Below are 13270 nucleotides of genomic sequence, written 5' to 3' on the forward strand. Positions count from 1 at the left end.
AAAAGCAGTTTTTGAAAATCTGTCTTATATCATTCTTAAAAAAAGTAATTTTGGCAATCTATAATTACTCATTACACAAATTGTAGTAATTAATTTTACAAATTACTTCAAAATTATGTAAGTGAACACCAATTGCAAATTACTTAAGTTATTCAATTAAGTACTGTAATTGAATTACTACAATTGAAAAGTTCGGAACAATGTAGGTATATGAGTGTAACAGAAATACCTGACAAATGAAAAATAAGCAAGTGGGTGTCGCTCTATTGTACAGTAGGTTGCAAGTGGGTCACTGTAATGGATGGTGTTAAATTTGAATTCAATGATATAATATCTTATATAATATTATAATTATATACGAAAACGATTCTGAGCGGAGACGGTTTGTCAGCCTAGGGGATATTATTTTATATTATATTTATATTGTTAATATTAATACGGTAGCCGAAAAGTTGAATTAAAATTAATTGCATATTATCATTTTTTTATATTTGTATATAATAATAAACTTAAGAAGTTTCAAGTACCCACGAATTATAGTTTTAAATTATATCAAAATGACTAAAATCGTTATTCTTGGTTATTTAATATGTTATTTCGTCCAAATGTAAACTTAAAATAACTATAAAAAAAAATCTGTGTTAATATCTTTTAGGATTTTTTGATTACAAAATTAACTACTTATGTGGAACCTTGTTTTAAATTGTTTAATCCTTAGCTATAAAATATTCAAATTTGAACATTTTATACATTTTTAATTTCTAAATAATTTGTGAATTTTCTTTTTGATAAAATGTATCGTCAACATTTTAACTTTAAATGCCTATAAAAAATATTGTAAATTTACGCTCAACTTTTTTGAATCTTGTATTACATTTACAAAGCTTAGATATAAATAGAAATTTGTTTATGAATTTCTAATTCATATTAATTTGCCAATTTCCGTGATTTTAATGAATTTTGTCAACATTTTAACTTCAGTCGCTCATAAAAAATTATTGTGGATTTACACTTAACATTTTTTTAACATCAACACATGAGGAATGTTGTATTTCATTTTCAAGTTTTTTGAAAATGTTATAGTGCATGGAAATTGCTAATATAAATATTCAGTGAAAATTGAATGTATCTACGATATTTTATTTTAAGAGTTACCTACATCAAAAACCAAAATTGATTTTTTCAAAAACCAACTGCGTAAAAATGCAAGTTTTTCCTTAATTTATTTTTTATTTTTCCAGGAACTTTTGAAAACTACAGGGAATTTTGAGTGTTAACCTCCAGAATGCACAAACTACATTCACTTTCCCGCCGGAAATGATACTGAAGTGTACACAGACATAAAAAAGACACACGATATCATTGAAAAATCAATACATTTATCTCTCCATTCAGAATCTAAAATTGTATTAGCTAAACATTATATTGAAAAAAAAATCAATATTATAATATGGATGGTAAATTGTTTAAAATTTAGTTATATCTGAAAATTCCCAAAAATAATGTTATTAAAAAAGTTAAAGAAATAATTGACTGTAAGAATTTTAAAGAGGTGGGTAAGTGGATGTCACTTTTCTGTACAGAATATTACAAGTGGGTCACTATAATGGATGATGTTGAATTTGAATTCAATGATATAATATTATTCTATAAGAAAAACGATTCTGAGCGAAAACGGTCAGTCAGCCTATGATATTACCAAGTATATTTGATGATATTATTGTGAAAAAAAGTAATTTATATATAACCTATTTATATGGAGCCTAAGAGCTTTGTTTTCAATTTTCAATCCTTAACAATAACCTAGGAGCCTTCTATAAAAACTAAAGAAATTGAGACTGACAATGTCCGTAAACAGCTCAAAATAAGTCAAAATATTTTCAACATTTTATGGTGTATAGAAAATGCTAATATAAACATTCAGTGAAATTTTCAAGTATCTATAGTCACTCGTTTTTTAATTACAATAAAATAAGAAAATTGTTACATGAGAAATCGAGTGAATATTAAATGTTGTAAAAATATAAATTTCAGACGCTCATAAAAATTTAACTTTTAGAAGTTTTTTAGAAGTTTTTTTTTTTACAAGTTTCTTGTAGACATTTTTTTTTTGATAAAAGTAGACAAACTTATGGATAATCTTGTATTATATTTTCAAATCTTAGATTGAAAAAGAAAATTTTTTATGAATTCTCAACTTAAAATAATTTGCTAATTTTCATGATTTTTTCGTATTTTATTTGAACTTTAAATGCTTATAAATAAAAACTGTGACTAAGGATTTTTAATATTTTTCAAATGTCATTGTAATAATATAGTAGGAGCCTTGTATTAATTTTTCAAGCTTTTTTACCCAACAAATAAAATTTAATTGATATTTGTAAAAAAAAAAAACTAAAAAACTTGGAAACTGGAAATGTCCGTAAATAGCTCAAAATAAGTCAAAATATTTGGAAAATGTTATGGTGTATAGAAAATTCTAATATAAAAATTCATTCTAAATTGCATGTACCTACGGTCATTTGATTAAGAGTTGCACCAAAATCCAAAATCGATTTTCTCAAAAACAGATTTTCCGTAAAAATTCCCGTTTTTCTTCAATTTTTCTTTTGTTCTACTGGGAAATTTTTACTTTTGACCCTCTAAAGTACCAAATAGATTCACTTTCCTATCAGAAAAGATACTGTTGAATAAAATCCAAGCATTTTTACTGTTCTAAAAGGTGATGACGGACACGAAAAAATAAGAATTAAAAAAAAAAACACACATTATTGTAAAATCAATACATTCATCGTTCCACTCAGGATCGAAAATTAAACTGTTAGACTTAAATAATGTTTTTACATGACATTTTTCTAAAAACTTTCTTACAAATTGGCTGTTTTGGATTTCTCCAAAAATAATTTAGTATTAAAAAATACAATGTCGTAACGTAATTATTTATATATTAATATAAATATATAATATCAAAAATATATACATTCACGGATATGACAATATTATATAAGTGTATGTCTGCGGTGTCACGTGCGGATACACGCATCGTTAAAATATGTTCAAGGCGTTTACCGGTCACCCATCCGGAATCTGGAATATTGTTATATGTACAATGTACACTTTGATCGCGCATGCATGGTCGCATATAAGTAGACATAATATTATAAATGCACGTATTGTACTGACGTTTATGCGCGACAGTGGCGCAACCAGGAATTTTTCATGGGGGGGGGGGGGGGGGTCTGACAAAATAAACCATCTTCATTTTTATAAACAATATTCTTATGTTTTTATTAACAATACATTTTTTAAATTTTATTATTATTTTAAATATTAAATAAGTACTAAACTAATTAAGAGGATGCTACCCATGCATGTATGGGTAGCGTCCTCTTAAGACATAATTTTACAATGAAAAATCTAAGCGGCGATTTATTGAAGCTAATACTTCAATTACTTCATCTTCTGTAACTGGAACTTCACGGTGTATGTTAAGAACCGCTAATCCATGTAACCTGGTTTCAGAAGTCGAGTTCCTCAAATATGTTTTGATTCGCTTCAGTGAAGAAAATGACCTTTCTGACTCACAAGATGTAACTGGGAGTACAGCAAGGATGTGCAATAAATTATAAATATTTGGATAGAAGTCCTGATTACATATAAGTAACGCATCTAATGCATTCTGAGGTTTAATATTATTTGTATTTAAATATCTGTGCCATAAATCAACCTCAGATACAACTTTTTCATAACTTTCAACATCTTCTTGATAATATTTTACAAGATGATGAAGATAACTTTTAGCGCATGGATTTATCAATACTTGAAAACCAGATATTACCTATGTCTTTATGATTATTGTAACGATCATTTAATTGTTGTATTATAGAATATATAAATCAGATATCTAGAACCATAGTTTACTCTATGTCTAGAACCAGGGTCATGATAATAATTATTAAGGTCACAGATAACATGTAAACATGATAGTATTAAATTATTGGTTATTGCACTGTAGCAGTGTAGCCACAACACTACTTAATTGATGTAGTCGAAAAATCAATTTATATTTATAAATTTAATTTTTATTCAAGTTTATTGAGAAAATGAAATTAATTTACTATTATACGTGCCAAGGGGGGGGGGGGGTCCAGACCCGGAGTCCACCCCCCTGGTTGCGCCACTGATGCGCGAATATTTTTTCAATACGATTTTATATAATAATAAAACAAAACTAAAACATTTAATTATTAATGAGGTTTTATAACATATATTAACATTTATCTAAAGAACTTGAATGACAAGTATTTTGTTGTTTGTACGATATAAAATGGTTGCTTTATTAATGCGGTGTTTTTATTTTTAAAACTAATTTCTTTAAAATACACAACAAAATGAAAAACACAAATGTTGAAAATAAACCGATTATATGACGCACGTTGAATTATTTAAATTTAAGTCCACTGAAATTATACAACTAAATTAGACAAAAGTTTGGTAATTAAAAAAAAAATGTATCCAACTGATGACTCGTATAGTAAATGTATAGAATTATATTAATATGTTCGTTTGAACTAATAAATTACAATGTATATTGTACAATGCATAATAATCTACCTACGCCGCATTAGTCTTGGAAATGTTGATTTCACAAATAAACTCATTTATTAGTCGGTATTTCTCTTTTAAAGGAATTCGTTTCTTCCCACGTCACCTTTTCCTCCCTTTCCATTAAATTAAGCTAACATGAAGTACACCATTGACATTCAAACTGTCATTGTTATATCGGTTGTTTCTGCAGCGGAAATCTTAAAGTTAGTAACTATATAGTTGTATATAGGTATATATTATACAGATATGTACGGTATAAAATATAGTCCATGGTTAGAGAAATTCCATTCGTCGAAGTATAAAGATGGAACGTCATAATATTATGCGAAGGATTATGAAATGTTATTATGTCTTCAAAAACAAAAAAAAAAAACAAAAACTTTCGTTCGCGTCACGCGCCACGATAAAACAAAAGAATTCTTTACCGTTCCTGTTATATTGTTTCTTTGTATCAAAGCTGTGCAACCGGCGAAAATGGAAAATCAAATTAAATGCCTTATTTTAGGTAGGAATCAGTTTTAACTGATCACATAAACAACATACAACAATAATATTTCAATATAAAATGTACGACAATATATGTCTGGTTGCTGTGCATCTATAATAATATTATAAAGAGGTAAAATTTGTTTGTACCTATGTTGGGGTAATCTCTGTAACTAATGAACCGATTCAAAAAGTTCTTTCACAAATAGAATTCTTCACTTTCATTGATTCCGAGTGTTTCCCGTTATGTTTTTCATCATATAAATATAAAAATGAATGCACGTTTGGACGTGGCTTATAGACTTTGAAACTACTGAACCAATTATTGGCCCCAAATGTTGTACAAAATATAATCTTCGAGACTCAAGGAGTGTTTATAGCTTCGTTTTTTAACCACTATATTATAGGTTGCAATGTATATGGGGTGGCAAACATAGTCTCATAGGAATTTCATTTTGGCTTACAAAAATTGAAAAATATTTTTGTTTATCCATGGCTTGGTTATCACTTATCATTGCTTATATGAATAAAAAGGAATTTAAGGGTTCCGGTGCGTTTTTCAAATTTTCCACAATTCTATAAAATTTGAAAATTAAATTTTATATTTTAGTTGCCACCTTAGTTATAAGACTTTTTCACTAATCTAATGCCCAATATCTATTGAGGAGGGGTTGATAGGGTGTATTATATCGAAAAAAATGACTTTACAGGAATAACTCTTAAGCTTTGTAGAATTGTCAGATTTTGATGACTATTTTTTTATCTGAAAGAAGAAGACTTCTTACAGTCCGCATCGATCTCTGATTTTGTATTTTATTTCAGAAAATTGTATTAAAAAAATTGTAAAAAAATGCTTATTATCTTGTATTTTCTTAGACATATTATAAAGTTTGAGAATAAAATATTGAAAAATGGAGATCGATGGGGGCTGTAGAATATTTCCCTCTAGCAATTAAAAAAAAAAATTATGAAATTTGGTTGATTCTGCAAGGCGGTATCGTTATTCCCGCAGAGTGTATTTTTGAGGACAAAATGACATCGGCACCGGGCGCCTTAAATGAACTTATGTATGTTTGTACAGCTTATATATACTCAAAAACTACTTCACCGATTTTGAGAAAATTTTCAGAGATTGATTTTAGACATACCAGAAAAGTTTAGATAGTGTAGGTTAAATCACGTTCAAAAATATACCAAGTGCTATATCCAATCCGCTACAGATTTAACCACCAAAAAACCACCGAAACTCCGGATAAAAATAATAATAATAGTAACAAGAGTCGATAGTAAATATTATATAGAATACAGATCATAGGAAAATTACAATAAAATTACGATCAGAGTAGAATCTTATCAGACAAATAAAATAATAATTCATATAGTAGGTACCTACTTATACAGTCATGCCTAGTAATAATAGTAAGACTAATAATTTATTAAGGACAAAAAAATAAATGAAAGTACCTAGGTACCGGCCAAAATACTATCAAATTAAAAAAGGTTTTTTTTTCATTATGTCCGGTGACCATGAGTCGCCGGCAGGGATTTGTGGTACTATTTATTTTATGATGTACAATTCAAAACAATTTAATTTTATATGGAACATGCAGATAAAATAAAATAAAAACCAACTACCGACTCCAGTAGACGTTTATTGCTTGGTCGACCGTTGTTTTAATAGTAATTTATTAATACCTAGTGGAAATTTGGCCGGTAGGTTTAATATAAAATTAATGGTTCCGCAATCGGTAGGTACGGCAATTAAAAATATTGAGAGGTGGTGATGGTGCCATTCTGCCGTCGTCATCTTTCGGCGTAGGTACATATTATTAACGTATTTTACATTGTTCAAATATGTATATATTTGTGCATAGGAACAACGTGATTCACCGAACATGCTCCACCACGGCCCCATGTTTTTCAATATTAAATATTTTCAAATTCATGAGATTTTCTATACTGCCTACTTATAGGGAGTATCTTGAAAACTTCTGTTTTTCAAATTAACCCCCTCCTCTCTTTTAACTGTAATTTGTTTAGTGGATAATTTTTTTTAGATTCTGAGCGAAGCGATGAATGTTGATTTTACAATGATGTGTGTTTTTTTAAAATTTTTTTTTTGTGTCTGTCACCACCTTTTAGGACAGTAAAAGTGCTTGGATTTTCTTCAACAGTAACTTTTCTGATAGTAAAGTGAATCTATTACATTTTCCAAATATTTTGTCTTATTTTGAGCTGTTTACGGTCATTTTCAGTTTCCATTTTTTTTAGTTTTTTTTTCTATAAATATCAATAACATTTTATTTGTTGGTTAAAAAAGCTTGAAAATTTAATATAAGGCTCCTAGGTTATTGTTTCAAAGGCAGATGAAAAAAATTAAAAATCCTTAGTTACAGTTTTTATTTATAAGCATTTAAAGTTCAAATCTTGACAAAATACGGAAAAATCATGAAAATTATTTTGAGTTGAGAATTCATAAAAATTTTAATTTTTAAATCTAAGATTTGAAAATGTAATACAAGATTATCCATAGGTTTGTCTACCTTTATCAAAAAAAAAAATGTCTGCAAGAAAGTAAAATTAAATTTTTATAAGCGTTTGAAATTCATATTTTTACAACATTTGATATTTACTCGATATCTCATGTAACGATTTTCTTATTTTGTTGTAATTAAAAAACGTATGATTGTAGGTACTTGAAAATTTCACTGAATATTTGTATTAGCATTTTCTATACACAAGAAAATTTTGAAAATAATTTGACTCTTTTTGAGCTGTTTACGGACATTGTCAGTTTTAAATTGTTTTAGTTTTTTTTTTTCTATAAATATCAATAAAATTTTATTTGTTGGGTAATTTTTTTTTATTTTAAACAAACAATTTTTTTTAATTATAAAATACTAATAGATAATAGCATTGATAAATTGATTACGAATATTATGATGATGTGTAATATAGGTACCTATTAATACTATAGGTAATTAATTACTAATTATCAAATAATCCTAACCATAGCCTCTTTTAAACCTATTACCATGAACTAGTATCGTACTAGTACGATATAAAGTTAAGTTAGATAGGTACCTACTAAGAAAATATTCGTCCGAATTTCGATTGCAAATATATTAACATTTTCAAAAGTCAATAGTCAGACTCCCAATGTCCTGCCACTCTTTCCCATGGGACATACTTTATTCATGCTTTTTATTATCTACTGTAATCAATTTTAATCCTAGAATAGTGTAGCGACTACTGACTACACTGTAACCAACACCATATTATGCGTATTTTCGTTTTACACAACGAAAAAAAAAATTTTGTTTTTAACAAAATTCTTTTAGATAAAAATTAAAAACCAAAAACAATTATTACGGCATACAATTAATCTTGAAAGAATTCTTAGTAAAAAAGCTTTTTATTAAATGCACCATCTGTGTCTGAAATGGTTTTAACTTATTTGTACACTAAAAAAGGGGGTTCCCATTTGCAAAAAAAGAACTTTGTATCAGAAACGCTCCTTTCTTATATTACATAAAAAATCTAAGTATATTAAAATATGGTCCTTGATTAGGTATATTTGAAAAGTCAGAATATTAAAAATAACCAATTATTAGGGAAAATGTGGCATGCTTAGTGAATAATCCTCTATATTATACTTAGCAAGCGTGTGTACAAAATTCGACATTCTTGATCCAGCATCTTATTGCCAACGGCGAGCTTGGATGGGGTTTAGTTTGACTTGAAAAGTCACTATAGTGACAACGGGATAAAGTTTTACCGCCGCCGGCTACTTTTAACTGTCCGGACGCGAATGTAATCTGCAGCCTGAAAACATTCAATCATGTTCGGGTCCTTAGGGCCGGAAATGTCGGTGCCTATAAAGTATAATACGCGTCGATCGATTTGGTTGTGTGATTGGTACACACACGAATAACACTTTTTATTTGCTTGCGATCGAATGTATTATATGTACACATTTTCAGGGGGTGCTGCGTAATGCTATTACCATAATATTATTATACGTTCGGTCGATGCAGCGATTCGATGCTCCAGTGGCAGAGGGCGCTGGAGATTATATAAAAACTAAAAATTAACGGAAAGAATTTATCAGAAAAATATGTTTCATAACAAGTATTTAGGTACCGTTTTTAAGCAGATTGTAAACATTGCTCGTTTCTTTTAATAGTTCACAGCTCTTAATCTACAGCCACTGCATACACGTTTCCATTTCGACAGTAAATAAAATTCCTCAATTCTCCCCGATACCTATACCTATATCATATAATTCACCACATTGGCAGTCGAGGTAGTAAGTTGACGATATTCAGGCATCGATTCGATGCCTGAAAAGTAGAAAGAATCATCTCATAACTTTTTCAAGACAAACATAATTTTATCGCAAGGTCAGCTTCAAATGTCGCATTATTAATACCTGTACGAATTTGATATTCTATTTACAATTAAATGATCGTCTTCTTTTAAGCAAACAATATTATGGATATTAAGTTTTAAAGCGAAAATATTGATGTATTTTTTCGTTAGATTAATGTTTTAACTTAATAACACAGCCGAATGGCTTCTTAACGCAAAATATATACACAGATTTCCATTTAAGCGATTCGTATATAGAGTCGAGAACGAAATAATTTGTCGACTATAATATATAGATTTACAATATAAAGCAAAGGAAAAAAATACCAATAATATTATTAAAAAAATGTAATTACTTTATTAATGATAATTAACATCAATTGTTATTTTGTGAAATGACATACATTTTCTTATTACACGAAAAGTTAATTTACTCGGTAGGAACGGCTACAGATCAGATTAACAATAATATAGTACACTTAGTGGTATTATTCGTAAACGAAGTTTCATTAAATATAACTCTTTTAAAATATTAACAATTATATAGGTACCTAGAAAAATTAAAAACTTTTTTTGTGAAAAATATTTAAATTATGAACAAGCATAGGTAGCAATAAGTACTTACAACTATCCAAATATGTTTAAGGCATTAAATCTATAATCCATAGTTTTGTAAATAAAACTTTTTTTTAAAAATAGTTTTTACCTGGCATATTATTTTTTAAACGTTGATCGAATTTGCGGCCAAATTTTAATAATCAACGAATAGATTTTAACTTAAACGAGGAATTCAAATTTCATATATTTGTTGACATTTATTTTATAAAGTGTTTACCTAGCATCAATATTTATAGGTACCAATCATAGATTTTTATACTAATAGAAATAAAATTTTATGTAAAACAAATAAATTATAATATTATGAAATTATACTGAGTAACAGATATAAACTGTAATATCTAATGCCCTTATTGCTAAATTTGTTTTATATTACCTATAATATATATTTTTTTAACATTTATTGAAATATATACAATCTGTAATGGTATTTACAATAAGCATATGTGAGAAGAAAAAAATAAAATATTTATACGTACAAGACATGGAGAGAGACGTGATGAGAGAAGTCACCCAGCAGTAACACTCAGATATGAAAATATTATAATATAAAATATAAATGTATGAAATTCGTACGTTCCAAAATATTATGTATACTATTAACAGTCCAAAATCACAGACAACAATTTATGGAGAAAAATTCATGAAATAATATAGTACGTAACTACGTAAGATATTACTTGTTGTACCTATTGTTATTTTAATTTGGAAAAGATAAAAGTTAGAACTATAAAAAATAATTTAATCTAAATCTGTTACATACCTAGTAAATATTTGGAAAAAATAAATTCATTTTTCATGTCTATACATTTATAATTCGGCTGTATATAGTTTTTAAAAGATGGTGTAAATAATTTGTATTCACATTAAACAATTTAATATACTATACAAAATAATAACACACTTACCAGAAACGCCAATTAAAATAACATTGGCTGTTTATTGTTCTAAATGCAGACACTTTTAAATGTTGGTAGTATATTTTCATCTTAGATTGACTAAACTTCATCCAGTATAATATTATACAAAACGAATGCATCTATTGAAAATAATATAAAAAACCTAATGAATAAAAAAAATTTTTAGTATTTGGTTTATATTTGTTGTAATAATCAAGGTTTGAACGTTGACTAAAGCAGAAACGGCAAAAACAATGACCTAAAAAATTTCGAATATGACCTAAACATTTTTGAAAATGTAAAATCCTTCAAAATAATGCTATTTCTAATTAATAGTGTTCATGTAGTGCATTTCATTGTAAATCAAAGGTTTAAATTAAATAATAAAATACTACAAAATTAGATTATATTTTTATGGAAAAGTGTCTACCTATTTATATTTATTTGTCGTGTTAAATACCTATTTTGCTAAATTGATAGTTTTAAAATTTTATTTTGGAATTATTTTAATTGTAAGATTTTACATAAATTGTAGGAAAAAAGTAATTATCTATATTTTAAACGGTGGAAATTGGTTAAAAATAAACTTTAAATTAAAAAAAAACTAATGTCGAAAAAAAATTAGTTATTCAGTTTAATATAATATTATTGAAGCATATGTTTAGCTACAGCAGGAAAGCATTTTGTAAGACGTTCCAAAAAAATAAACGAAAAAGTCATCCACTTACGGGCGCTGATGGTAGTGACTACTAATGATAGTAACAAACAATGAATCAAACAATAAATTATATTCTTGACAAATAATTAAAATTACACGTATCGATAATTTTTCGAGACGTATTGATATCCACTAAACATTGTGTTTTTAAAATTAAAATTTAAAAAAACTCATAATTTATAAATAATAAATAGTAATAATAATAATCATTAATCATATATTATAGTAACTGACATTCTGCCATTCTGGATAACAATAGAACACGTACCTACATATTAACTATTGTTGTATTATATTATCCATACCATAATTTATTTGATAAAAATAAATAGGTAGGTACATAGGTATTAGAGCGTACCACAACCACATAATAGTAACATGTGGAATTATAAGTATATTGTATAGTATCACTCAAGGGCGGCTCCCGTGACATTGTTAGGGGGGGGAGTCATAATTTTCAGAAAATGTCGATGATTTTTTTTTGTTATTTTGTTTTTAACAGTATAAAATTGTTTAGAAATACAGCTGGGGGTAGCCGCGGCCCCAATAGGGGCCCCCCTGGAACCGCCCCAGGTATAACGTCCTATCTCTATCAGGGGTGGTTAAAGTTAAGTGGTGGTGGGATGAAGGGGGATACCACACATGATCTTTTTTCAATTTTTATAATAATATTAAATATAATTGATATGTTATAAAGAAAATAATGTGAACAATAAAATATTTTTTTATAAACTGATAAAATATGAATACCTATCTAGTACCTATACTTATTTAAACAATAAATACTATTAAAGCCACAGATGTAAATACTAAACTGTACTTATTCAATGTGCTTTAGGCTAAAAGAAAATATTTGTATAAATATAAAATAACTGATAAGTATTAAATTACCAGTTAAAAGATAAAACATTTATAATTTCATTAAGTATAAATTATAACTTTTTAGAAATGCTCTCATTTATTTTAGAGTTAAATAATTAAAAATATGATTTATAATTTAAAACTTTAATATTTATAAAACGTTTAGTTATGTTATTCTAGAGTCGTCTCGGCCCTCGGGGTTAAAACGATTTACTAATAATTTAGGTGCAATTATTAACTAAACTTTTTAGTTTATGTTTTTAACGGTCAATTGATAAATTGATCTATAACCCTTAAGATTTTGTTTTTGAAGATCAAAGTGCGTGTTAAAAAATCAGCGTCGTCCTACCCCAGTGACAAAATCATTTGACCACCGCCCACCACTGATCTATATTATTATCTACCCATGATAATATGTTTATTATGATTTACGGGCACGCGCGTGTATTACATTTTTTTTCAAATAATTTCGTACGAACCGCGCGCGCGACAGGTTAGTTGGCGAGTGGAGAAAAAAAATATCACAACACTACAACGTCTGTCCGTACGTACACAGTGTTCGCATCCCCCCCTTTCGACCCCTCCGCCGCCGCAAACGAAGCCACCACCTCTCACCACCCCCCCCGCCACCCCCCACCACTCTCTAATAAGCACGGCGTTATCGCGGATGCGATGATCTATTTTTACACTCGCCTAAACTCCGTCCGTC

The 13270-nt window shown here is 28.0% G+C and overlaps 1 protein-coding gene across 1 annotated transcript; it reads right to left on the reverse strand.

Annotated features, from left to right (window-relative positions):
• Positions 1-3403: 3403 nt before the first annotated feature.
• Positions 3404-3944, reverse strand: LOC132946668 (52 kDa repressor of the inhibitor of the protein kinase-like). Its single transcript, XM_061016714.1, has 2 exons — positions 3922-3944; positions 3404-3794 (listed from the first exon to the last, which is right to left on the reverse strand). Exons 1-2 carry the CDS (start codon positions 3942-3944, stop codon positions 3404-3406), a joined length of 414 nt encoding a protein of 137 aa, XP_060872697.1.
• Between the last annotated feature and the right edge of the window lie 9326 nt (positions 3945-13270).

Source organism: Metopolophium dirhodum, chromosome 1 (assembly GCF_019925205.1).
Source record: "Metopolophium dirhodum isolate CAU chromosome 1, ASM1992520v1, whole genome shotgun sequence".
In the NCBI taxonomy this organism is placed as follows: Eukaryota; Metazoa; Arthropoda; class Insecta; order Hemiptera; family Aphididae; genus Metopolophium; species Metopolophium dirhodum.

Coding starts and splice junctions, on each gene's coding strand:
- LOC132946668 (XM_061016714.1), bottom strand. CDS start 3,944: ATGACCCTGGTTCTAGACATAGA. Junction 3,795..3,921: donor ACCCTGGTTCTAGACATAGA/GTAAACTATGGT, acceptor ATGCGCTAAAAG/TTATCTTCATCATCTTGTAA.